The following is a 27,165-nucleotide window of genomic DNA, read 5'->3' as shown; positions in this document are numbered from 1 at the left end:
TCAGCTTGACTCTCCTCAGGAGGAATGAGGAAACAGAGGTAGAAGAACCTGTTTGATGAAACTCTGAGCACTGAAGCCTGAGGCAGCAGCTTTGGTAGAATTAAGCACTGTTGCTTTTCAAAGTCTGTCTAATTTTTCCTCCCCTTTGCCTCCAATTTGTTTACAATCCATATATTGGAAGGGTCAATGAATGCACAAGTGTTTTTCAAGCCACGGAAAACATAGCAACACACAAACCCTGGGAAAGGTATAATATAATCAAAATCCCTTTGACTCAAAATAGACCAAGCTTTCCATATAACATTAGCATAGATATAATATTTCAGCCAAAACCAAAGAAACCATGCTTCATTTCTGTCATGTCACTAAGAACTTCGGTACCATTTTGGATAGAGTTTTATTTCAACGTGCTGCAATAACCAGATGCAAAACATTTAACCACTTGCTTATCATAACAGCAATAAATTATGAGAACTGAATCAGCCTGACTATTGTATGTACATTTTTCGGTTCACGCTTATAGCATACAGATTTCCTCGTGTAACTTCTAGAAACTACTGTAAAGAAACAGGTAGTTTCCCCCTTCAGCATAACAGTGAAGTCTCATACCCACCCTTAGTTCAAATAACACCAATAATAACTGCACTCAGAATATTGGTATCAGATTAACCTCATAAAAATAGTAAAGTATGTATCAGTGGGAGAGGAGAAGTCTAAGTCAAACATCCTTTGCAAGCTCTGAATCTCAATATGGGCCAGTTGAAATACCCATACACCATCAATGGCTCCACTGAAGTCAACAAAGCTAAATGTGAAGGGCTTTGCAGTTCATCTGAAAGTGAAGCACTATACCACTATATGCTCCTCTACTCAAAGGTCTTGATTGCATATTCAATACATTCATCAAAGTGATATCCACTTAGGAATCTCCTGATGAAAAGTACTACACAAATTTGGCATTATTTTACTCTAGGTAAGCAAAAACCACCTACAAATGCTCCTAAAGAAGAGAACAAAACTAAAGAAGGATTTTTCCTTTTGCTAGTCCTTTTGCTTTACCCTCTTGATGTCTCATTTTCATATCAGAGTTCTTATTAGTACAACAGCAAACAACGAAAATGTGAAACTGATACAGTCCCTGTAGATCAGCTTCTATCTTTACTCAAGTGCTGTACATGTCTGCGTACATACAGAGGACCGATGATGCGCGCTGCAAGCAATATTGGCAGTTAAAAAAAGCTGACAGCAGTAACCTGATTTTACTTCAGAGAGTAGATCTAATCTTAGGTCCTGATCCTGTCAGGAACTAAGAGCCATAAACTTACTGGAAATCAAGCAAGCTCAGCATTTCACTGGAGACACTCAGCACCTCACAGGTTCAAATCCATACTTTTTAAAAGTCACTTCCTATTTGTCCTTTGTTTACCCTGGCTTATCCTGAACAGCGAGGCTTTCCGACACAGAGATAACTTTGGAAATGATTACTCTCATATTCTTTGATGATTTCAAAAGGCAGGAAAGAATCTCTCCCCTTTCCGAGGGCCGCCCAGCTAAAGCAAAGAACATTATTTTTTTCAGGCATGCTAATAAGAGCCAGTAATAACTCAATTGAGTCGCCTTGGCCTTGAAATACCTGACTGAACTTGCTTTTGTTCTCTCTCAGTAACATATTTTCCTTCTGTATCTGCTTTCACACAGTTATCATTCAGACAACCCTAAAAGGGAGGCTGTCCAACATATCCCCTTCCAGTCAACAGACCTCCTCCTTTGACACATATTCACAGCCTTAATATGTTTTACCCATTACACCTATCTCACATTTGGGTGGAGCCACTGGGAAACACGGTGTAACAAAGTAGGTCTTCAAAGTAAGCTTTCTAATGATTAAATATGTTAACTGTAACTAAAGCTGCTACCAGTCTCTCTTTCCCAAGGGAAGAAAAGAACAGAGGTGATGGAGAATAGCATCTCCTTTCCTAGATTCCTAACAGGAAAGAAAATACGGCATGAGTTGGACATACATACACAAATAAATGAAGATAAATTATTTCATCCCTCCTCGCCCTCACGTATGCCAGTTATTCTGAGCCAAAACCATTTTTTTTAATTATTTTTTTCAATCAGGCTAGCATATGCATGGTCTTCTGTGGCTATACACTCTGGTTCTGAACCCGGATCCTTCATAGCAGTTTTGATAAATGCATCCTGTCACCACGATTTTTAAATTCTGCCAGGAGCAAAAGTAAGGTACACTAAAGCAATGATGACTGATATAGTCTCACATTGTACAATGGACCTGCCAACAATATTAATTAACAAATCTGTATTCATCTAGTATTCATCCAATTCTAGTATATATTCAAAGCATTCTGTCTTAACAAAGCTCATCCTTAATCAGTGTTACTGTTCCAGGAAAGTAAACCTGTGACACCAGGAGAATTAGAAGAGGATTGGTTATATCTGGGCACCGCATCTTCTGATACTTGCCTAATGCAAGAAAATCGTAGCTTCAGTACAGTCAAAGGTGTCACACTATTATAAGCCTACAGTAAGAAATCAAGCTGTTAACATACGCCCTTAAGCTACTATTTTAATTGAACTTCATGAGCCACATACATTTGAAATCAAGCAAATCCGTAAGACTGTATTCTAAGAGTGCTGGTTTCTTGCTGTAGATCACCAATCAGTGTATTGCAAAGTCAGTATTGAATTTTAGATGGCCAAACAGAAATGCTTGTGAGTTTAAAGTAAATTCTCATGAACAGATGAAAACTCTTAGTAACTGAAGCCTTTGCACTCCAGTGCCTTCAGCTTCACATAATACCACAAAACTGATATTCCTGTCACTGACTACTTTTAGTATGATTGACCTTAACAATCCACATTTTGACATTTTTCCTGTAGTGTCTGCACAGCACCTTTTGGATGAAAGAACTGTAAGTGAAAAGCTTTACTACACTTACAAGTCCAGCTGTTATACTCATCAGGAAGCTCAGTAATATACACAACATCAAAAGACCCAACAAAATGATACTTCTTCACTGTGAATGGATGGCAGTGGGTATGCTGTGTCTTTCTCCCACTTCATTTGAGTTCCAAATACAATAAATAATGAATAATTTTGCAAAACAACTCTAAGTAGCTAAACTGACACCTCCTTTTAATTTCCCCAGAATCTCTCTCCCTCAAATTCATAAAGCCTCAGTTGCTATAATCTGCACCAAATTTATCCCACTCAGGATCAATCCTGAAGCATAACATGTTAACCCCAAGGCATGTTAGCATGTCCAGTGTAGTGACTCTGTGGCTTTTCCAAAACCACAGCTTTGTGTCGAACAGGCTAGTAGTTTGCCAGGCAGGCAACACCAATATAATCTCACTGTATGTGTTTTATAAACACGCTCAGGTGTTGGGCTATCAGGCTTTGCTGCACTGCACAGCTGTTCCACAGCACACACCAGCTGCACTGACTCCCTCTTCACACAACTCCAGCTGTAGGATCCTAAGCCTTTCTGCAAAAACGTATGACATCTACTGCTAGTAATAAAGACAGGGCCCTAAAAAGAGAAAATTAAATGTTCTGTTTCTTCAAATGAGTGGTCCCAATGGAAGGCCCTTTTCCTCTCAATTTAGTGCCTGAACAATCTAACAATAAATACTTCAACTTCTACATTTTGTCTGCTCTCATATTCCACCATATTAACTACAGTTATGGGATTATAAATGATATACAGAATTATGAGTTCAGATGACAACTTTCAAAGGTGCTCAGAACAATTCGTTCTACATTTCAAAGGGATCTGCACATCCAACTCTTCAGCTCCTTTGACATCCTATGTATATTTATATACAGGTAGGCTCAATACCAGAGGCGCCCCAAGTACATGCGTGCAGGATGCCTCTAGATGGAAACTTTTGCACTGTAACAGTAAAGCTGGTGCTGCCCCCACTACTCATCCACAGAGGCAGCCCAGCTTCAAGCTCCTGATGGATGAAGCTTTGACAGTTTGGAAGTCTGGTTTTATAGATCCATACCCCTACAAAGAAAGCTCCAGTGTCACGAATACAGCAAGACAAAGGCCCTGCATTTCTGTTTGTTTGCTGCAATTGAAGGAAAGCATCCCCACAATAAAGGGGTTGCAGAATTAAAACAGCATAAAAAAAAAAAAACCAACCAACGAACAACATAAACCCAATAGCTTGCAAAAGCTATGCTACAAGAAGGAAATAGAATCATAGAATCATAGAATTAGTGAGGTTGGAAGGGACCTTTAAGATCATCAAGTCCAACCATTAACCTACCCTGATAAAAACACCACCACTCCTAAACCATGTCCCTAAGCACCTCATCTACCCTTTTCTTAAACACCTCCAGGGATGGTGAATCCACCACCTAATAGAAATGTGATGGTAAGAATCCTTATTTTAGAAATGGAGAGTAAGAAGAGGGATTGACAGATGAGGAAGAAACTGCAAGACAGAAAGATATCTAAAAGGTATCAGGCAGAAAACTTATTTCAGGAGTCTAGGTCTCAGCCCCAGTCTCTCCTCTGTGAAAATAAGGATACTGATACCTCCATTGCAAACTCGAGATTAAAACCAGAATGCTTGTGCCATACTTCTGGGTGACATGGAGGAATACAGCTTCTCTGTCCATGACACTTCCTCATAGGAACGCTGTGAAGATGACTACGCACAAGATTCTCCACACTCAGATATTTTGCAATGAATTTCATTACTACCTGAGACAGATAAGATCTACATATCACTATGTGTAAATCTAAAGTAGACAAAGGCCTCCTCTAGAACCACTGATATAAAAAGCTGGGTTATTTTATAAGAAGATTCTATACCTGAATTACGAGTGAATGCCCATCCCATCATTTCCCATAACTGACATCCTCATTTGTTTGAAGGAATTACGTGAATGGAAATAAAGGCAAAAGGTACAGAAGAGACAGAGGAGATAACGTGTGATATCACAAGTAGATGTAGGATAACTCAGTATGTAAAAACTTGTCTGACCAGTTCAGAGCATGCAAGATCATGATGAAGTTATTACATATTATCTTATAGCTCACAAAAACTTCAGACTATAAAGTAATCGGGATCAGGAACACTTTGTGCCCTGTGAAAATTAATTCACCAACCTCACCTGTTACCACAAACACTAAGGAAAACCAAGCAATACTGATGACAGCCATTTTTATGTTGTGACCTGTTATGACATTTTGAAACTTTTATTTAAATAAAGCCTGCTGCAAATATGATCTTCCTTATTTGTGTAATCTGGTCTATGACAAAGTGGATTCACTTTGTTGACCGTTCATCTTCTTATATGTTCCTTGGTTTGGCACACAACTTAAGCTTCAGCCTCTGTCTCTGCTTACTCATGTGAATAAAAACACTACTCAGACAAGTACTGCTTTCCCAAAGGCCATCAAATAAATTTTTTAAAGTTGCAATAACGTATCATTTATTTCTTTTGCATACTTCTGTTCTGAAAAGTATAGATTGTATTTTGTTATGCAATTTCTATGTCTTTTACACATCAATTCTATCTTGATACACAGGTACAAAACCTTCATAGATCTTATATTGCAGTTTACAACCTTATTATTCAAAAGTGAGGTAATAAGTTTTCTGATTTTACGGCATAAGCTCCTCCAGGAGGAAACTACGAATTTTCTGTTTCTGCACTACCTAACACACAGTGCACACGATCAAAGAGAAAGTAATAAGTTCTACAGTCAAAACTGTCACCCTGCCAGAATGTATGCATCCATGCTCCGAGAAGGTTTCAGCACTTCACTCCTGCCTTCCTAAGGATATCACTAGCATCAAGTACATTTTCATAGGTACATAAAATGTCTCTGAGACTTCACATTATTTGCATTGTAAAGTTGATTAACCGTGCAGAAAGCTTATATACAGACTGGCACACTGCTGCTGGGAAGCAGCTTTTACTTGCTAGTCTGCAAACAGGGCGCAGGGCTGACTCACAGTTGCTCGAAGAGCTGCAAACTTTTTGGCAGCTCTACAAAACATTTGGCCTGTAATTTGTGTTACTGATCACTGCCACAATTATGCCCAGGTCCCAAACAGAAGAAGCCCATACAGTCCAGTGAGAGACTGCTGTAGGGAGAAGAGGCTTCACCAGAGCTGTCCCCATTTCTCATTCTGCCTGCCTTCCATTTCAGTCAGATGCTTTTTTTGACCTCAGCCTTCCAGGAACAGCATAAAAGACAAAATGACATTCTCACACTTCACATCTGATTTTAAATCTAATTTAAAAAACTGTAAACTTTGGATTACACGAAGGATTTTGAAAGCTTTATGGTATTAATAACACTGATACAGCAAAACAGTGCTTAGCTGGAGAGTACACACATTTGAAACAAAATATAACAGTTGGAACATGTTAGAGCCTGTCAGTTTGATGTCCAGAGTACATTCACACAAGGCTAGAGATCAGTTTTGGTTTATTTGTTCAAATATCCAATGATTTACTATTGTTTTATTAATGAAGCATCAGTCAGAAAAAAAAATGTTAAGGTTTTGTGGGTTTGTTTGTTTGTTTTTTACTTTAAAAATGCTCTGAACAATTCCACTTGCAAGAAAACACGTGTAACAAACCGAAGAGAAGGCTCGGTAGTCAGAACTGCCCATTCTGATCAACGCATTCACAAGCAGTTCACAATGCATTCACAAACTCATTCAGAAACAGGTAAGACACAGGAATAACCACTGATGAAAAGACAGCTGGGTAACACCTTCAATAGACTGCTGAATCGGGAGCCTAAATTTTTCACGTGACTTCCACATAACTGAAAAATTTACAATAGACCTCAATTCTGAAAAATACATAAAGTGCAACATTAAACACACAAGAAATTCAATTGATTGGGAGGTAACTACCCATCTCCCTAACTCAGCCAGTAGCACAGAGGAATCACTATGTATGTAACTAAATGACACATGTAGTCTCAACAGTTTCAGCAACTGGGAACACCACTCAAAGAAATTCCCATTAAAATCAATATAGGAACATCAGCTTTCAATAGGTATGCAAGACAGCTTATGCCCCCAGTCATGCGTATGGCACACACTACAGACAAACTTCTTTTGTGTTTGTTTAAGGTATATTGTTTTTTGCTTACTCACACATCTACTTACCAACAAAACCAACACAGAAAAGGTTTTGCTTTTAGCACTGCCCTGGGCTATGACAAACAGAGATCAACGGTACCTGATCTATTTTTCTATATCATACTACCATTGTAAAGTGAATGCCTTTCAAAAAAGGATTGGGACCTGTCATTTAACCCAAGCCGGCAACTAGGACCACACAGCCATTCACTCACTCCCCCGCCCCCCCAGTAGGGTAAGGAGAAGAGGGAGAAAAAGGAGGAAAAAAAACCTCATGGGTCGAGATAAAGACAGTTTAATAGAACAGTAAGGGAAGAGAAAAATAATAATAGTAGTAATAATAATAATGGTAAAAGCATATACAAAATAAAATGATGCAATATAGTTGCTCTCACCATCTGATGATCAATTGCCCAGCCCATCCCGAGCAGTGATTGTGCACTCCTGTCCCCCAGCCAAGCCATGATGTCTATGGTATGGAATATCCCTTTGGTCAGCTTGTCCTGTCTATGCTCCCTCTCAGCTTCTATGGGAAGCTGAAAAAGTCCTTGATTTAATCTAAGAATTACTTAGCAACAACTAAAACAACAGGTGTTATCAACGTTATTCTCATACTAAATCCAAAACACAGCAGCTAATAGGAAGAAAATTAACTCTATCCCAGCTGAAACCAGGACAGGGCCCCACAGTCCTACTAAATGACATACACAAGAGGGTAATATTATATCCCCTACCCAAAGCATCTTGCAACAAAGGCGCAAAGCAGACACAAAGAAAGAGCATGAACTGGCAAGGACAGAGCACCTAAAGAGATCATAGGAACTCGTCTAGGTCTTGGTGTCTGGGCTGCTAACGTACCACAGAATTGTTAGAAATCAGTTTAGCTGAATTTGTATTTTAAAACCTTTTACATGGCCTTATAAAAAATACACATGCAAAGCTGCCTCCTAAATATGACCACTAAACCAATATTCTTTTTAAAGTAATGGGCTTTACTATATACATATATATATAAAAATAAATAAAGTCTTGCATAAAGGTCAGCAGAAAGAGCTACAAGGTTTTGCTCGTTAGGTGAAAAGTACTGTCGTTTGCTTCTGATGCAATGGCTTACATTTCTTCAAAATCATAGCGAGAGGTTAATAAAACTCTTCTTTCATCTTTCCCCCTCTCAGAGCCTTGACACGGATCTGAGAACGTGCTGGCACAAAGAGTAAAGGTGTGGAATAAAACTTAACAAAGCTTATCTCAGCCCTATGACATTAGTACATAAGATTAACCCTATATGTCTTGTCTGTATTTGATTATTGCACTGGTAGTGCTCTAACCCAGCTATTGATAAAGAAAAAAGCTCACATGTAGTAATACAGTTAATACACGCTTACATGGAATTATACAGAAAAATCCTGTAGTTCCCTAAAAGTGGGTGATCGCAAACATTCTTAAAGCTGTAAGGGATACTCACAAATAACTATGGACTAGATCATAAGGGCTGTCCCTCTAAATCTCCCTCAACTCCTTGAGGAGAAACACCACATCATGCAAAGCATCAGGATCTCCAAATATCTCCAGAAAAATTTCCACTATTGCCTCTCCCCTTGAGATTTTGAGATACAGACACCAAGCAAAGCTGAACTGATAGGCTGCTGCTACGCTACCACTACAGCCTTTCACACTGGTAAGCATTTTCCTATTATTTCTTTTGGCTTCCCCAATCTGCCTTTTATGACTCGTGCTTGAACTGTAATTTTTTGAAGACAGAAACCATCATTTTGCTCTACATTAAAAAAAAAAAAACAAACAACAAACCAAAACAAAACAAAACCAAACAATACTAAGTATTTTCTGTGATTGGGAGTCCCTGAAAATCCCAACAGTCAATACCAACTAAAATTTTACAACAGTGTTTCCCTTGCTTGGGAGAGTCCAGTTTTCAGGGGCATATCATGTTCCTCCAACACCCCACTGACTCTGTTAAAACCAGAGAATTTTGCTTTAAGTTCAAAGCTACCATATTACGCTTCCTCCTTCAACCACTTCTGTAGTATGCGCTGGAAACTCAGTGCATCACTTCTTCTGATCGATGATAACTGCTCTGACAGCCACCGGTCTGACCAGTTAGTTCCCTGCTGCTTGCTGAGAAGCACAGTGGGAAACATGCCCTGGATGAGAGCAGCTGGGTAAACCCCACAGAATTCACGTACTGAAGATGCTTCTGAGCCCTACTGACACAAGGATCTCACTGGTCCACTAGAGTGACAAGAAGAGCAAAGGAGTTGGAGTGGTGGGAATAAGAGCAATATGGATATATGGGAAGGAATAACAAGAAAAATGAACAAAAAGTTAAAACAGGCAGCCAGGACTTGAGGACAAGGTGATAGTAGTGGATTAAGGAGAAAAGAAGTGGGACATGAAGTCAAATGTTCAAGAGGTGCCAAGGCACTATGGGGTTTTAAGGTAGGAAAAGGCAAGGAAACTCAGAGGGAAAGAAAAAAAAAAAAAAAAAAGACTCCTCAATAAATCCAACTAGAACCATGTAAGAAAGAGAACAAAGTGGACACCGAATGAGTGACCTTTAGCCTTTCCTTTTCCAACGCATTCTCAGACTCAGTTTTCCAAGACCATGGATCAATCTCGCCTGAAATAAAAGGAAGCTGACAGATGCCGCAACAACTTATGCAAGGAGTAAATACAGTCCCAGCAAGAAAAATGTACTTGCAATAGGTCTCTGTAGAGATCTATAGCAGGATGTTTCATTCACGTAGCCAGCTAGCACTGCCAACATCTAAATCTTGTGCAATCCTGTAAAGGTCACCCTATCATTTCTTGACCATCTTGAAGCCAGAACAGATAAAGAAAGGTGGAGAATTGGCAGCATGAAACAGAACAGATGATAAAGAGGGAACTGAAAGAAAACGAGGAAGGAGAGGACACTACTGTCTTGCCGGCTTTTAATCTATTAAACAAAGCAAAGCAATTTCAACCATTTCCTCATCACCTATGCAGACTATGTATCACTTTTCCCTTCATGTCTCCACCACCATTACATCTGCTTCACTGCTACCACGTCAATATCTAAAGACACTCACAAATATTAACATTGATATAGCCATATATTTTTAATGACGTAAAAAAAGGCCAATGTACTGAAGAATTAAGAGCTCTAAAACGCATAAGAAACCCTGGTCCCCCATAATAAGAGGCTTGATAATGTATTTATACAGTAAAGTACTGAAAGATACTAAATTGGAAACACTAAGTATTAAGTTTGCCTACTCTTCATTTAAGATACAGACATAAAATGGGGGCTTATTGTTCAAACAATGCAGACGTGAAATTTATTTGGTAACATCTAGCCATTATTCACACTTTTTTGTTCCTGCCTGTGATGAAATTGCCCAGCAGGACACCAGAAACAACCAAAATGATTCTATTGTCTAGACCAATTAAATCAGTTCAAGTTAGCCAATATAAGGCAGAAATGGCTGCCTGCAAGCCTCCGATGGAATCAAACTTTGCCTTTTTTAATTCCAAAAGCAATGGTCTTTCTTCACTTCTGTTCTTCAACAATTCAAGCCCTACAGGGTTCAGTAGGGGAAAAACTCTTAGAACTGTGTTGCATTTCTCTAACACTGCTTCCAATAAAATAAACGTTAAAATTCCTGTTAGATTTAATGGGAACATGCCAATATCACTAGGTTTTTTAGCTGCGATACTGAGAAATATGTGAAATCTTGGCTTCTGTAACTTCTGTTAAATCACAGCAATGATAATTTAAGATGTTTTAACTCTTAGAGGAATGTGAGAGGACACTCAGAAATCAACTTTACTAGCTCTTGACTGTGAATGATGATCAGAGTAGATAATAATTCTGCCGATGTTCTTACGTCATATTAATTTGCATTTTGCTTTACTAAAATATAGTACAAAGTACATAGCTGCCATTAAAGTTACCCAATCTCTAGCATTATTTATTAGCTTTACAGTTGCAGTTTCATATTAATATTGCCGAATACACTTTTAAAATCTTCTAGTGACCGCCTGCCAAATAGGAAAGCAGTCGCTTACAAATGCTATGTTAAAACATTTTGCCAGCCTTCTGTAATGACCGCTTTGCCCCCAAATGGTAGAAACCTCTGTAACTGCTACAATTTGCATGACTCAAAAGGGCACGCAAAACATCTCCATTCTTCAGATCTTGCTGTGTCTAGCTTCTTGGGAGAGACAAAAGGGTTTGTTTGGTGTCATTGTGTGTCCCCCTTCCCCAACTGGCATTTTTCCAAACTGTCTTTGGACTTCTGATCTTACTCCACATGCAGATAGTTCCAGCCGTACCTTTCCATGTGGATGGAGGGAAAGTCTCTTCTCAGTCATCTCTGAGCACAGATTTCCCATTACTTGCATAACCCATCGTTTCCAAAGCCTCTCTTCCCATGACCTGTACATGTCTTTCTCTTACAGTCTAATAACTGGGATGAGAGAAAGGGGCTTAAGACAGCACTGGGTAAAGCAGAACTGAATTCAACCAGGCAATTCCAAGCAGAAAGGCTCTCACCTCTAATTTTTTTCCAGCCTCCCTTCAAAATTTGAAAATCTCTCAAAAGTTCATTTAAATGGAAGTTTAGTTAGGGAGTGGAAACTAGTCGCACTTAGATGCCAAGTCCTACAATTCCAACTTAAATCAAATCCTCGTTTCAGCAGTATTTAAAGAATTCTGGACAGGGAGGGCAGAGATTTAGTTTTGATGGCTGAGGAAAGCAGAAACCAGGCTTGCATGTGCAAGATTTGCAGAACAATAATAAATCAGTAAGAGTAAAATGAAAGTAAAGGATGTTGTTAAATGTTATTTATTCTCGGTTTTCCCTTGGAACACAGGCCCCAGTTGAGGAAAGAATTTAAACACATGCCTGCATGAAATCCAGTGAACCCAGTGAACCCAGCGAACCCAGTGAGACCAGTGGTTTACTCACAACCATGAAGTTCTTGCACAGTGTCTGTGGAACCGCCTAAGCTGGAATAATGATACACGCTGCCTAAAAACTGGCACAAGAAGGACATATAGTAATCATTTTCACCCCACTTGAATATTTCTCAAGTTCAGCTTTGAACTAATACCTATGAACTGGACTCTGTTACTGGTAACTTTGTTCCAACAAATACTTTCTACAGAGTTCAGTAGAATTACTTTCACTACGTGGAACTTTGTATCGGTATTGGTATTAGCAACAGCAGGATGAGATTCTGATCAGTTGTGGGATCAACTCCTAACCTACATGTATGATAATTCAGTGCTAAGTGAAATGCGTGCTTTACTAAACACTTTTCATGCCCTGAGCAATTTTTTCACATCTGAGCGAGACTTCAAAAGCTATACACTGAGCAAAGCACGCAAAAAAAAAAAAAAAACAAAAAAAAAAAACCAAAAAAAAAAACCACCCACCACGAAAACAGGTCAGTGAGCAACATACGGCCTTCAACTAGTCAATTTGCCTATGCCAGATCAGCCCTGTCTCCTACATGGGCAGCTTTCTGCTGTTGCCAAAAGGGCAGCTGGAGTATGTGGGGCAGCAGCAATTATTCATTACCCTCCTCCAGGTTTCTCTCCGTGCCTCATCTCTTCCTTTCCTCACCTTGCCCTTTCCCTCTCCCTGCAGTAGCAACTGCAGAGGCAGCTTTTTCCCCCTCTATTGCTTCTCAGCAGGCTGGGAAGTACTGCAGGTAAGCAGGAGCTGTTAGGAGAGAACATTTCTAGCAGGGAGTAGGAGTAGATTTATGCAGCTGTAGAAAGGGATTGATACTAGATAGTGGGTGAACTGCACGGTGACTGTACCACATCCCCAGCAGAGAGGGAAAAGAAGAGGCACAGGAGGGAGACAAGCTTGAGGAGAAGGCAACGAAGACCCCTACCTGTACAAAGCGCTCTCCAAAATCTCCCATCTCCTCTTGACAACCACCCACCCTCACAATTACACCAAGTCCCTGTGAAACTCTGCTAATCCCCTATAGCTCTCTCACCTTTGCCCCCCAAACCTGACAGACCTTGCTCAGTGACAGCCTTGTCATGCAGAAACCTTTTAAACAGGACAGCAATTTCCCTTTCATTTCAACAAATACTCTTCTGATAAGAGTGGTTTTCAGCAGCCCATGGACTACAGTTTAGGTGAGATGTAAAGTAAAATCCTAGGCCTTTCAACACCATCAGCACAGATAAGTTCAGGCAGTAGATGAAAATAAAAATGAAAATATGCTGCAGTCACAATCTTCTAGTCCAATGCCACCCTTCAGCAGCATATGGCACAAGCAGAGGTTAACCCGCAGGGTGATCTGCACTAAAATTGTCGTGATTCCACTCTGTCTGCCAGCTACAACAGTTCACCTGCTGACTGAAAGGAGTTCCATTTCAGCAACAGAAATGGCATTTAAAACAAAAACCACACAAACAGAAAAACCCTGGTAAGCACCTAAGCAGCCTTTCCAGTTATTTCCAATTACAGGCATGGGAAGGAGACAGTTCTACTTCTCATGTCCATGGACGGCTCACTGGACCGAGGACTTGGAAGACTTTTAATCCCTTCGCTGCTATTGCCTTTCTGGGTGAATGTGGGCATCTACTTCTCAATTCTTCAAAGACAAGAAGGAATATGGACCTTTCTCTAAAGCGCTTTCAGATTTTCTAATGTATGACATACTTGCTACTCTTATTTCTCTTATGACTGGTGGGGACCATGACATTCACAGCTCCATTAATGACATTAGTTGGGTGTCTAACTTCATGAACAGCAACTTAAAGACCTAGTCTTTCCAATAGGAAAATGTCTTCAATAATACCCTGAAAGCATGAAAAATACATAACTCAACAGTTCAACAAGTATGTAAAATAGTATACCTCTTCTCCACGCCATTTCCCATAACTCATCATCAACTTGCTATTGAGATATTATATTAATTCATAACAAACTTGCTTTATGCAATGGTGGCACAGTTGCGTGACTAGCTTCACATTGATAAAATGGAAATATGAAAGGATGCTTTTCAAAAAGTATAATGTTTTAAATCTAGATCTTAAGAAGCAGCATTGAAGAGAAAAAAAATAGTATGAAAGATATTTAGGACTATCAAAGAAAAACTCACTCAAATCCATGTTTTATTTTTTTCCTGACAAGTTTAGGGATTTTTTTAAGACAGCAGAAAATTAAACTTGTTTCATTAACCTAAATATAGCTGTAAAATATTTTCACTGGAAGTAGAGGCTTTTCTTGCTAAACGTTGTGATGTCCTGACTGATTTAGTGATTTCTGCTACTTAGCCCACAAAAGGATTTCTTAGGACAGCTCAATAGGTTTTCTCATGTAGAGCCGGGCTAATGGCTAAGACCCTTAGATGGTGTCTTTGGCACAGGTCCAATCACACTGATTTCATCTATCATCAACTCTGGAAAGTGGATTTGAACTCAGAACCCATACTACCAATCATCCAAACACATAAACATTGGCCGTGCTAATTCACAGGAGTGTTACAACAAGGCTAAATATCAACAGAATTTTCCTTCCCAATCTCAATTCTACTGATTAAAATCTAGCTGCATTACCAACTCAAGTGCAACATTTATATGTGCTACATGTAAGAAAGCTAAGGACATACTTTATTACTACCTGAATTATCTAACTCAAAAAAATATAACCACAGCCTTCATGTTATTAGTTTGTTTTTCAGTCAGAACTTGCAGGTTGTTTATTGGTCTGTATTTCATACTTTTCAAAGTGTAAGTTCATCAACATCCTCTTGAATACTCTGTGCCATTCTGTTTAACATTTTATGTGCTTACAGAAAAGCCTGTAATGTCATAAATCCAAAGCTCTCTTTAAAACTGCAGTGTAGCCATGACTAAAAAAATCTGCAAAACTGACACTTTTACTGTGCTATGTCTGTATTGATGCACCACTGGAAAAGCAGCCATCTTTTTAATTGTCACTATACCTTTTTTAGAAACCCAAAGAAATATTTTAATACTGATCTTCAAAAACAAACCAAAAAAAAGTATCTATTTTGTTTAAAAGCTTCCATCCAATGAAATCTGAACCACTGTTTTAGGCTACAACTTCGATTTTTTAAAAAATATATATATTCAGGGGTTATAAATATCAAAAGGCTAAAAATAATTTTTGCAGCTGCTGAATACTCTGTAGATAAAAGGAGTCAGGATTTTGCATATTTATCTGACTTGTCCTAATACAATAGACGCTATCATGATTTTGAGCTTTGTACTTGTTTATCATTAGTGTTTCCACTGTAACCATGGCATCAGTATATAGCACAGGCTTAACAGTGAGAAAAATACCCAGTATTTTCCTAAAAAACTCATCTCTTAGAAAAAATACAGGGATTTGCACAACGGCAAAACCCAATCGAAGTAGGTGAGCTGGTTAAAGAGAGAAACATTTTCTTTATTTAGGGGCAAAGAAACAAACCATTATTTCTTTGCAAGTCTTTTTGCATTTTGGACTTCTGACAAGAACCTAGAAATATATTACAGGATAAGTAACATAACCTTGACCTTAGTACAGATATTATAAAACAAATATTGAAATTTCCTTACAAAAATACATACTGTATTATATGAGATCGAAAGCACTAAAGCTATTAATATATTGACAAGACCTGTTCTCAGCACATGAGCATTTTCTCAAACCTACTTAAATAGTGACAGTCCAGTCCTGCAAGAACTGTTGCATCATTCTGAAGGTAACGAGGGGCACCGAACACACTAAACAAGTATGTGGTACCCAGATCAAACTTTCAGGACTGTTTAAAGGGAAACCCTCAGAATGGCATAAAGAGAATTATGGTCTCCAAGAGTGTTTCTTAGGTTGCATTTATTTGATATTACAGGCAGTAAGGGGAATGGGTTCATGTGATTGCTGCTTTCCATTTGCTTATAATAAAATTGGGAAAGATTACTACAAAAATATCTGCCTTTAATGCCAAGAGTGAATTGAAGGAATTAGTCCTCTTTTTAAACAGACAAAATTGACTGTATCGTACCAGCAGATCTTAGCCTAACATTGGTTTAGGCCACGTACATTTTCCTTGTATTGTGAAACCCATTCATTTCATAGGCGACTTCTCTTTTTCAGGTTTTACTATAGACTCCAGACATTGATGAAGATATCAATAAATGTATTTACTTCACTGTGGACTATATAGAGACGTCATGGCCACAGCCCTTATTTAAACTCAGTGAAATCAGACAAAAAACCAGTGTGGTTTTGTAAGAGCCTGTTCTCTGAAGGTCCCTATCTATTAACAATCCAATAAACACACTCAGTATTATAATTATAGTGATACATACAGTAAATGGGAAGATTTTGGAAAGGGTAAAGCACAATCCTCTAAATACTTGCCTCCTCACCAATTCTAACTGTGATACGGGGGGGTGGTGTATGCTGTGTATTATGGGTACCACACAAACACAATCCAAACTATGAGGATTTACTGCACAAAAACGAGGTGATGCTTGAGAAGCTGCATTATATTGAGCTGACCAGTTATGATCCACTGCCATGTCCTCAATCCTGTCACTTCAACAGACAACAAGCGTAGTCACTCCTTCGTCTCCTCCCACCCAGTGAATGCTGGACAGCAATGAATCCTGGTGCAATAAAACACAGCGTTTATCTGATTCAGCTATGTAGTTCCTCCCAGATCATGTTTACAATGGGCCTCAATCTGTTAAATTCCACTATTTATCTAGGGAACATGTTCGGATGTTGGAGTTCACCTTAAAAATCAGAGCCAGGACGTACCCCAGCACACCAGCCCCACCAAAATTCAAACTTGGCATCTGCAACCTGCAAGGTCCTTCCAGATTCGGCAACAAACTCACAACACGTACCATACATGAACATACAAAATTATTATTCTTTCACTAAAAATCTGTGATGACGTTCTTGTCCCACTGGTCTCAAGAAATCCCCCTTGATTTCAGGAAAGCCACAACTTGATTATCATTCAATCCAGGTAAAAGACATCTGCAATACTGCTGCATTTGTCTTTTCCTGATTTGGCTGTTTTTCCTCTGCCTATCACCCAGTTTTACCACCCGAGCTTACTAATGTGTAGCTTTTATACGGCATCAGAAACATCTAGATCCTAATTATCACCATGTAACATATGTAGCAGAAGTAAAAAATATTTTAAAGTTGTAAACATAAAAGTTTTAACAGCAAAGTTATTCAGCTCCTAATCAGCATAAATAGAGCCTAATTCTTTCATGCCTTTCCATCATTCTGACATCTCTTTATACACTGCATTAAGTAAAGAAGCCCCAAAGAATACATGAAACTCAGAGCTATTAACTCTCACTCTTTTTATTTTGGTTCTGGGTTCTTTGCCTGTTTGCCAAATAAATATTGCCCTGACTAGTATCCTTGACTATAACAAATAAATACACAAAAAGATGAGCATACACATTTCCGATGGCTGGTCACATTTCAGATGGCAGGGCACATTTAAAATGAGAAGACAGCTACTTTTGTTTTATTATACTTCTTATTTAAAGGATATATCATTTAACTGTTTAACTGCAGAAACATGAAATGTTTCCCGTGTTTCTTTTGTTTGTTTGATTCTTCCACGTTAAATCACAGTACCTGAGGATGTCAGACCAAGGATTTTCCAGCTTTTTTGTACTCCCACTGAGACATGTTAGCCCCTGGGTCTATAAGATGCTGTAGAAGCTGTTAGATACATTGTGTATACAGGCAACAGAATTTGTCTGGTTGGGGCCAAAATCCACCAGGACCCTTTTCTTAGTTTCAGGTATTTAAAGAAGCATCGCATTAGCTCTATGCATAAAGGTGTAGATCATCTGGGGGAAGGAAGGAGGAGCATCAGTGTTGATGCAGTGAGCTTTCAAGTGATATGAAGACCCTCAAGTGCCTCATATCAGAGGTCAGGTCTGGATTTTTGAGGCTCGTCATCGCCAGACTGACCAAGAACGTTCACATTGAAATTATGAACTTGGTCTAAGTGCTGGATCTGGGTTTTGCGGTAATGTTCTGTTTGGATGCATTTGGTTAGGGTTTTTCAAACACAGTAAGATAACTAGACTTGCATTTATGTAACATAATTTCAGAAACTGAAGTGGTAATTATGCATCCCTTACTTAGATGCAGCGTATTTTTCTTTCCTCGCTTGCCTGTAGACCACATGCATTAGATATACAGTAACCATGACTATCTCAGTATAACAAAGCACGGAAATAATGAAAAGCCTTCAGAGCCATTACATGCCCTTGGCAACCTAGCTCTGCAAGACAGATGTTGCATCCAGAGCCATGCCACTGAAAATGATATGAACATGTACGTATCTACAGCGCGAACACTCACCCAGTCCTCGAAGTGGCGGCTCCCGTTCTGCAGCAAGTCCTCAAACTGTATAGTGCAGTTAGCTACAAAATCGTCGTACCCGATGGGGGCATCATGGAAAACAGCCATCTCTATCTTCCTGCCATTACAAACGTCGGTGACAAATTCATCGTTCCAAGCAGGACTGTTGGTCTTTTGCTTGGTTGAGGTCTGCCCAATCCTGGAGTCGTCCACATTGAGGGCTATGTAAGGGTCCAGCAAAAAGGTCTGTGGCCTGGGACCCACCGCATGCCTCAGAGACCACGCCGTGGGCTTCAGATTCACCGCCTCGCAGATCTTGATTTTCAGCAAGCCATTGAAAACCACCATGGCTGGATGGCTGCACTTTTCCCGGGATTAAACACTCGCACAACGCACTCGCACGGAGAGGGAGGGAGGAAGGTCTCGCCAATAAATAGGAGGGCAGGTCTGGGAGTGGGGGAGCAGGATACAGTGCGGGTCTCTTCGCCTTGCTGCTGCGGCCGCTGTTACCTTTGATTATTTAGCCTTTGCTCTTGCGACACCCAGTGAATACATTTATTTTCTTGCCCGTGTTTCTAACGGAAAACAAGGGAGGGGGGCCGCCGGGGAGGGGGAGGCGTCCGCGGCTGCAGAAACCCCCGAACGGAATCAAAACCCGAGCATAATCAATCCCTGGGGCGAGCAAGAGCCTTCTCCCTTCACCTAGACCATAATCCTGGATCAGCCTTCGCAGAGGAGGCAGAGCCGCGATCCCAGGCTCCCGCACACGCCAGTCCTGCCCGTGCGCCGCACAACAATACACACACACGCACACACACACACACGCACACACACAAATCAGGAACACCGGCCGACCCACCAGCCCTGCCTACTGCACAGCCTCCGCTCAGCAAACATCCACCCGGGGACCTTCCATCCACGCCGGAGCCCGGAGCCGCCCGTCCTGCGCCGCCTCCTCCCCCTCCGCCGCCGCCAAGGCCAAGGACCCAACGGAGCGACCCCCGCGCATGAGTTGGAGGAGGCGGGGGGGTGGGGGGGCGACGGCGGCGACGGCAGCGGAGCGGGCCGCGCGGGTCTCGGCGGGGCTCCGGCTGGGCGGCCGCCGCCCTGGCGATGGGCAGAGCCGCCGCCGCCTCCTCCTCCCGCCTCCCGCCGGCCGCCCCCCGCCTGCCTCCCTCCCTCCCTCCCGCCCGCCCGCCGCGCCGCGCCGCGCCGCGCCGCGCAGCCCCAGCCCGCCTTTGCCGGTGCCGCTCCGCCGCTCGCTCCAGTGCAGGAAATGCGCAAAAGACGTCAGTGTGTGTGTGTGTGTGTGTGTGTGTGTGTGTGTGTGTGTGTGTGGTGTGCGGAGGCAGTCCCGCCGGTGTGGGAGTGTGTGACTCTGTGTGTGTGTGCGCGCGTAGAAAGTTTTGCCTCTCGGGGGAGCGACGCGGCCGCGGCCGGCCGGGAAACCGCCGCTGGGGCCGTGACTTCCCGCGGGCCGCCGCCGCTCCTCTGCACCCGCCGGGCGGCTTTCCGCGGGGGCCTTTTCCTCCTTCCTTCCTTCCCTCCCTCCCTCCTCCTCCTCTCTCCCCCCCCCCCGCCCCCAGGATAAAGTGGTGAACCAAGCGTGGAAAAAACACCCCCGCCCGTTCGTGTTAACGTGCTTGATCACGGAGGTCCTGCCCCCCCCGCCGCCGCGCGGCGCTGCCGTTAACCGCCACGGCCGCTTCCACCGCGCCGGGCGCTTCTGGCGCCGGGGGAGGGCCCCTTTCCCTTCCCTTCCCGCAGGGCTCTCTGCCTCTCACTCTTCTCTCCGTGACAGCACCGGCACCCCTCTGCCGCGCCCCGGCCCGCGCCCGACGGGCAACGAGGCCGCCGCCTGACAGCGCCGAGCCCCGGCCCGCACCGCCAACCGCCGCCCCCCCACTACCACCACCACCACCCCTCCCGCGGCCCCCGCCGCGGCGGCGGCAGAGACACCGCTACGTCAGCGGGGGCCGGGCCGGAGGAAGAGTTTCCCCGCCGTGTGCGAGCGCCGGGAAGTGCCGTTCGCCGCCAGGGGAAGCGGCCTCGCGGGGCCCGCCCGGCCCGGCCCGGCCCGGCCCGGCCCGCGGCCGCCCTTCCTCCGGCTCGGGATACGCGGCCCGGCCCGGCCCGGCCCGGCCCGGCCCGGGGGTGAGGGGGTAAAAAACGCCTGTGGAACGGCTGTCTGCCCGTGGCGGTGGGTGGCTGTCTGCCCCTTTGTTTGCTGAGGATCACCTGGCCCGGCGGAGCCGGCCCCGAGCCTGCCCCCTCTCAGCCCCCCGGCGCCTCCCCGCGGGACCCCCGGCTTTGAGCGGGCGTTGATGCCGGGGGGACGCGGTGGGGCGGCAGCAGCCACTCTCCTGAAAGGGTCCTGAAAAAGGGGGGAAAAAAATGTTCCGAAAGGGTAAAAGGGTATACTCACTATGTTATTAAACATCATCTACACATCATGTAAGTTTTCGGTCATTTTCCTCGCCGTGGTACCAAATGCTGTATTAAATGACCGGGAAACTGTGCAGCCTCAGAACAAACATACTCAGGACCTAGATGGTTTCCTTCGGTGAAAACTACTACTGCCTTATTTATTTTTAGTCACTGACTTTGCCAGTCTTTTGTGAGGAAGTCATTGGGAAAGGGATGGACTTTGCCCTTCGACGGGGTTTGAACTCACTGTAATACCGCAAGAGGAACCGAGGGCCTGGCACTCGGGAGGGTGGCTGGGGTGCTCCAAAAGTTCAGGCGATGTAAAAAAGAAGAAACTCAATTGCATGGATCCAGTCGAGTAAAGACGTAAAAAGATGAGCACCTAGTCCTTGGGCTGGACCTGGTTTTCCCGACTGGAGAGCAAAGAACAGGTAATTATGGATTTCTACAGGTAACGGCTCAGGAGGCAGTTGTTATATTTGGAGCTGATGAAATAGCTACAGTATCTCTGCTTCCAGAGTAGTTTCCAGGTAGAAGATACAGTGCTAATGAAGTCTAAGGGTCATGAGAGCGTTCACGTCAATGGAAGACACACTTTTTGGTGCCTGTTGCCACTTAATCTACTAGTCAAAGCAGCAGTATCCTAAAATCTCCATGTTCATTATCATCTTGCCAGTCCCTAAGCAGAATCATTTGATACAAAGCCGTGATACGGAGCCAATTACAGGAAATGTCTTCCTTCGCAATTCAGCCTTTTCTGGGCTCGCAGCAGCCGTGATACATCTATCGCATTATGTCTGTAAAGGGTCGTACTCACAGGCCCCACCAGAAATACAAGAATCGCTTCCTCCTTTCCTCCCACCCCCATCCACAACGTAGCACATATAGCACTATATATTAAGCTATAAGGTCTTACACTAGTGTGTCAGGAAGAACTCTATAATTAAACCTTTCCTCTGGATGTGTTTGTGTTGTTTCTCAATAACAGTAAAGTAAACAAGATGCTTCATTTCCTTAGATATTGGAAAACATAAAAGCCGAACTGATACACTGTTTAATTTTTTCTGTTTATTTTTAAGAGGCCTGCAACTACGTGTATTCCAAATGCCCAAGGTAAGACTTAAGTAAACACCGTCTCCATGGTGAGTTTAATGACCTAGCATCTCTGTGAGATCGCACACACATATTACAAAAGTCTGAATAAATACAGACAATATTAACACAGCATACAAAATAATATAAATAAACCTTGTATTTGGCTAATCACGTATAAAATTGACTGCAGACATAGCTAGCCTCCGATATCTAATTTGAGCCATCTGCACTTTTCCATGCGCTGAAGCAAGCTAAGGTTTGGTTTCACAAATCATTTTTCCTAAGGAGACTGCCTGCATGAGTAAAGATTTACAAGTTCACTTAGGATCAGACAGCTCAAGCCTTACACAGCTTAGGAAAACACACATACCTTGCACTGTTTTCACTTATTTCTTTGTTGTTTGGGTTTTTTTGTTTTTTTTTTTTATTATTGTTATACTTTGGGAAAGCGTGTTTATGTCAAGACTGAACTTTTAACACTAAGCAGTTATTAACTTACCAAAAGACATCAGAACAACATTCTTAAAATCCAGTAATTCAGGTACATTGAGCAACGTTACAACGCTTCCTGCAAAATTCAGCTGAAAAATTGGCTCAGTGGTCTCAAAAATTCGGAATAACAGACAACAAGGAACATTCCAACTCTAAGTACCATTTTCCACTTGAAAGGTTTTTAAATATTTGTTTGCTTGATTTTCTTTTTCTGTTCTGTTGCTGTAGGTTGGGAAGGATTTGGTTCTTTAAGAGCTGAAGAGCAAGAGCTATTCCTTCTGTTTCTCACGGAGGGTCAGGAGAGGAAGATACAGCACGTGCAATATTTTCTCCTGCAGCAAGGCAGCGAGCAGCACTCTAGATGCATTTCTGTACTCTGTTACAAAGGCTACAGCAGAGTAGTAAAGCAAGCCCTGTACTTAGGATGCTTTAGCTATTCTTCCCAGTTGTGGTTGTTTTTGTTTTTTTTTAGGACACAGAGGGCCTACAGGGTATGCAGACTCAAGACTGGTTAAGGAGATCTATCTACTCCGCAGAAGTAACTTTTGCTGGTAGAAGTCCCTCTGCTCAGCCCCGTGACACCAAACTGCACGTAGCTTGTGTCAGGACTGCTCCCGGCATAAACTGCTCACCTGCGGGAGCATCTGCATGGTGGTGGTTTTATTTTTCATTAGTGTTGCCTCAGTCCAACCGATCAGCTGACAGACCACTGCGTGGTTAGGGTGTCTTGCAAAGCTGTAACGAAAAGACCCCTGAGAGACCGTTTCCACCGGCGTCTATTTGCATTCATACTTTAGGAAAGGGAATACATCAAACTGGTGGTTTGATAGCAATGATGGCAACACCAGCACGCAGTCACCTGCAGACAACAGCCTCTCAGGCTGCGCCTCCCCCGTTTCCCGCAGAGTGGCAGTGGCAGTGACGGGGAGGGACAAGCAAGCTGCAGGCGGTCTGTTACCTTGAGTCAGCCCCTGACCTCTCCCTGGCCTGTGAATCCTCAATAGCTCTGTGGAGAAACAGCACTATCTGGTGGAGGGAGTGTGCAAAGTCTTTCCAGGACTCGCGACGGGCTTTAGTCAGTTATTAAAGACGCATTTGCAGCTGCTTTGGAGGTGTGCTTGCCCAAGGATGATAGATAGTTTCACTGCATTTTCAAGAGGATTTTTTTTTTTTTTTTTTTAGCAGTCCAAGCGGCAGGGGGAAGATATCTGGCACAGTCTTTACAAAACTAACACATATCATTTTCTAGTGCTTTTCTGAAGAACTGCTTTGAGAAATGTCAGCATATTTTCAGGATTTTCCAAGTACAGCAGCATGAAAGAATGAGAGGAAATTTTGTGTTGTTTTATTTTTAAAAGGAGTGTCGTTTCTTAAAGTTATACTAAACAGATGCACAAGGAATAAAATCAGGCGTGCATGCAAGGAGAGATTTTCAGAAACGTCTTTATGTCAAAAATGAAATAAAAGCCAGAACTCAAGTTATAAACCTTGTGACATTTGAAGAACTTTGGCTCTGAATCCACACTGGACATGAACATATTCCGAGCATCATGTATGTGAGGATGTTCACTAGTAGGAGTACATCCCCTGAATTCCTCTGAACTTAATGGATATGCTTATACAAGTGCAATAGTTGAGTGTTAGTGGGGTCAGTCCCTTCCTGGCAAGAACTCAAAGATTGCTGGTGAAGCTGACTATCTTTGAAAATCAAATTATTATTTAGATATCTAATTTTGGACACGCGGTTATGAAAAAAGCATCCTCAAGAACATTTTCCCTCCTGTCATGCTGCAAATGATCTTTAGGGTACACCAATAGCTAATTTATCTTTTCTAAAGATGGAGAAAAAGCCCAGCCTCGTTGAGCTTGGGCCAACCTCCAACTCCATTCCAAGGTTTCCCTTGTGTCCAGCCAATTTCTTACTAATTTGTTCTTCACTTGCAAAGCATGTACCTGAGGAAATTACTTAAGGCACTTCTAATGTTTTCTGTGAAATCTCTCAGCAAAAGAGATCTTGTCAAGGTGTGATTAATTAGGTCTCCAACTCTCTCTAGTTTAATTATACTTTTGGTACGCTTCCCAACCTCTTTTAAAAGAACATACTAAACTCTACCTCAATTTATTAGCTTTCATTGGGAATAAATCTCTCAGAATACATCTGCATGGCAGCTGATGTGGGACTGCAGGATTCGCAGCTTTAAGGTACCTGATTCTGGCAGACGTAGTGACATGGTGACTTCAGTGCCCTGTCCACCAGCCAGCCTGATTTCAGGTATGCACCTGGTTTGCTAGCCAAGACCGAAACCCATGATATCGTACCTTCCTAGCAGTTCTTATCTGAGCTAGATAGATTAGAGCCGGCTCAAGCGTATCTGCCTGTGCTACAAAAACATACCACCAGTTGTAGGACATACGCTTAGGTCACATCTAGGCTAGAGACTTCTGGCTCAGTCAGGCAGGGCTGTAGAGCAGCATGATCCCAGACAAACACGGCTGTGCCAGGCACTCTTAACACTGTGGTTTTTTTTTTTTTATTATATTCTTGCTTGTGGGTGGTGAGTTTATTATACTGATATAGAAAGCTTTGGCACTGTACATCTCTCTGGAAAAATACAGTGATAATTCTACACTGGAAATGTATTCCAAATGTATAAACAGGCACCTACTTGGTCTAATACATGTATCCTCTCAGCTTTCACATATGTAGCTTTCCGTGCTGGCAGCATTCATGGTGGGTTTACCATTCGCAGGATCGCTGCTATTCCAGATATGGAGTTGCTGGAGAATCTTGTGGAGGGTAAAAGCCAGATCTGATCTGTTCTTGGTTTATCAGCCCCCACCTAGAGAATTTACAACAGGTTTCCTGGGCAGGGGAAACTTGTAGTTAACTGGCTTTGCTCAGGGCTATAATAGGAGTCTGTTGATATTCCGACTCAGTGATTGTATTGTCCTTGCTGGGAGTAATTTTGGGACAGAGTGACGAGGAGAGAATTCTGGAATGGATCAGGCTGCAAGAGACCCCCTCCTGCCTTAGATCAGCCTCTTCACGTGCATGGAATGAGTCTTGAAAGAAGTATTTTTCAAAAGGTACAACTCACCCTCTGCATCAGGACCAGAAGAGGACAGGAATGTGAACTTCAGTCTTGCCTTTCCAGGCTGCTGCTTTCTTGAGCAGCACACAGAAAAAAAAACGTTATATATGCTGCTTGAATGAATGATTTTGTACTGTATCAGAAAAAAACCCAACCAAACAACCAACCAAACAAAAAACAACCCAAAACAACCATGCAGAGTAAGTAGGGAAAAGAACAGGTCCTTTTCATTCCTTTCTTCTCTACCAGCTAAGCAATTTCAGGCAAGGAGCAAGCATAGTCTAGTACTAAATGCAATTCCTTTCTTCATAGGAAAGCTGGTCCTTGGGTTGTCACAATCGTCACAGCCCCCTGAGGCTGGACACCCAATGCGTTTTGGAATCAGTTGCCATTTTTCCATACTCCTGTTGGCTTTTGCTCTTTCTATTTCTCTCCCTCAAGTACCACAGTATTGTTGCTACTGCAAACTGTTCCCCATTTGAGGTGGACTTCCCCGAAAGAGGCTCTCTGAGGGGATCTGAGGGTGTTCGCCTCCAGGAAACAGAATTGACTCTCCGCTTCCTCATACGCTTACAGGAGTGCGAGCCATACAACGCATGGCAGGATACAGCATACCAGCAGCACGGGCTAGAAAGGCCAACTGTTCTGCTGAACTATTTAGCGTGAGTACACCAGAAGAAATTTAAAAAATAAGGGAAGCTCTGAGTCAGGGCAACCTGTGTGCCTGTCTATCACTGGATGTACTGATGTTCCCGAGAACAGTGGCACTAAGGCTCCTGAGAACATGCCCTTAACTGAAGCATAGCTAGGACTCGTCTTATTGTCTTACCCAGAACCCTGTACAGGGTTTGGAGCATCTGTCACTATTACACACGACACTCGAAGGTAAACTCATTCCACAGTTGATAAGCTGCAGCAGAGTGATAAGTGTGCCCAAGGTGTAGCTATCATTACCAGCTTCTGCTAATTTTTTTGATGACTTTAAATTATGCATCAGTTCAGTGGTATCAATTAAATATAAACGGAACACGCTTTTCAAAAGTAGGTATTATCACCACTTCACAGAGAGGAGGACTGAGAAAGAGAATGATTAAAGGGCTACATTTTAGAAGTGTCTCTGAATTTTGAGTGCCTTAATTGTAAAATATCTGACGAGATATTTTAGGTATCTCAAGTTAAGTGGGCAGTTTTGAGAATTTAGTCCTAATCACCTGCTTAAAATCACATATGAAGTCATTAAAAGTCATTAATAAAACCTGTATCTCATGATTCCCACAGCCCTTCTCCAGTCTTTTCCTACTGTAGTAGTCAAGAACTTTTTAAAATTGAGAAACTGTGGCAGAATAAAGAAGAGATGTAATGATTTGCAGTATTTGCAGTATTGCCACTCAAGACATGTAGGACATGCTGAGCTGTGTTTTCTACCAGGCTTCATTAACCAGTTACGATGATGGCCAAAGCCTAAAAAGGCCTATATGTATGTGCTTAGCACTATACAATCTGAAATGTCAGGATTCGGGACT

The 27,165-nt window shown here is 42.3% G+C and overlaps 1 protein-coding gene across 1 annotated transcript in view; it reads right to left on the bottom strand.

Moving 5' to 3' along the window:
* Positions 1–18,884, bottom strand: part of PRKCE (protein kinase C epsilon) — a gene marked incomplete at its 5' end in the record, with an annotated part of 294,498 nt that extends 275,614 nt beyond the window's left edge. Inside the window, one exon of the mRNA XM_082480593.1 lies at positions 18,537–18,884. Coding sequence (XP_082336719.1) covers positions 18,537–18,884 — 348 coding nt within the window. The remainder of the gene's footprint in view (positions 1–18,536) is intronic.
* Positions 18,885–27,165: the final 8,281 nt, after the last annotated feature.

Source organism: Vanellus vanellus (genome assembly GCF_965231255.1).
Source record: "Vanellus vanellus genome assembly, chromosome: 3".
In the NCBI taxonomy this organism is placed as follows: Eukaryota; Metazoa; Chordata; class Aves; order Charadriiformes; family Charadriidae; genus Vanellus; species Vanellus vanellus.
This window is presented reverse-complemented; position numbering and strand designations above follow the sequence as displayed.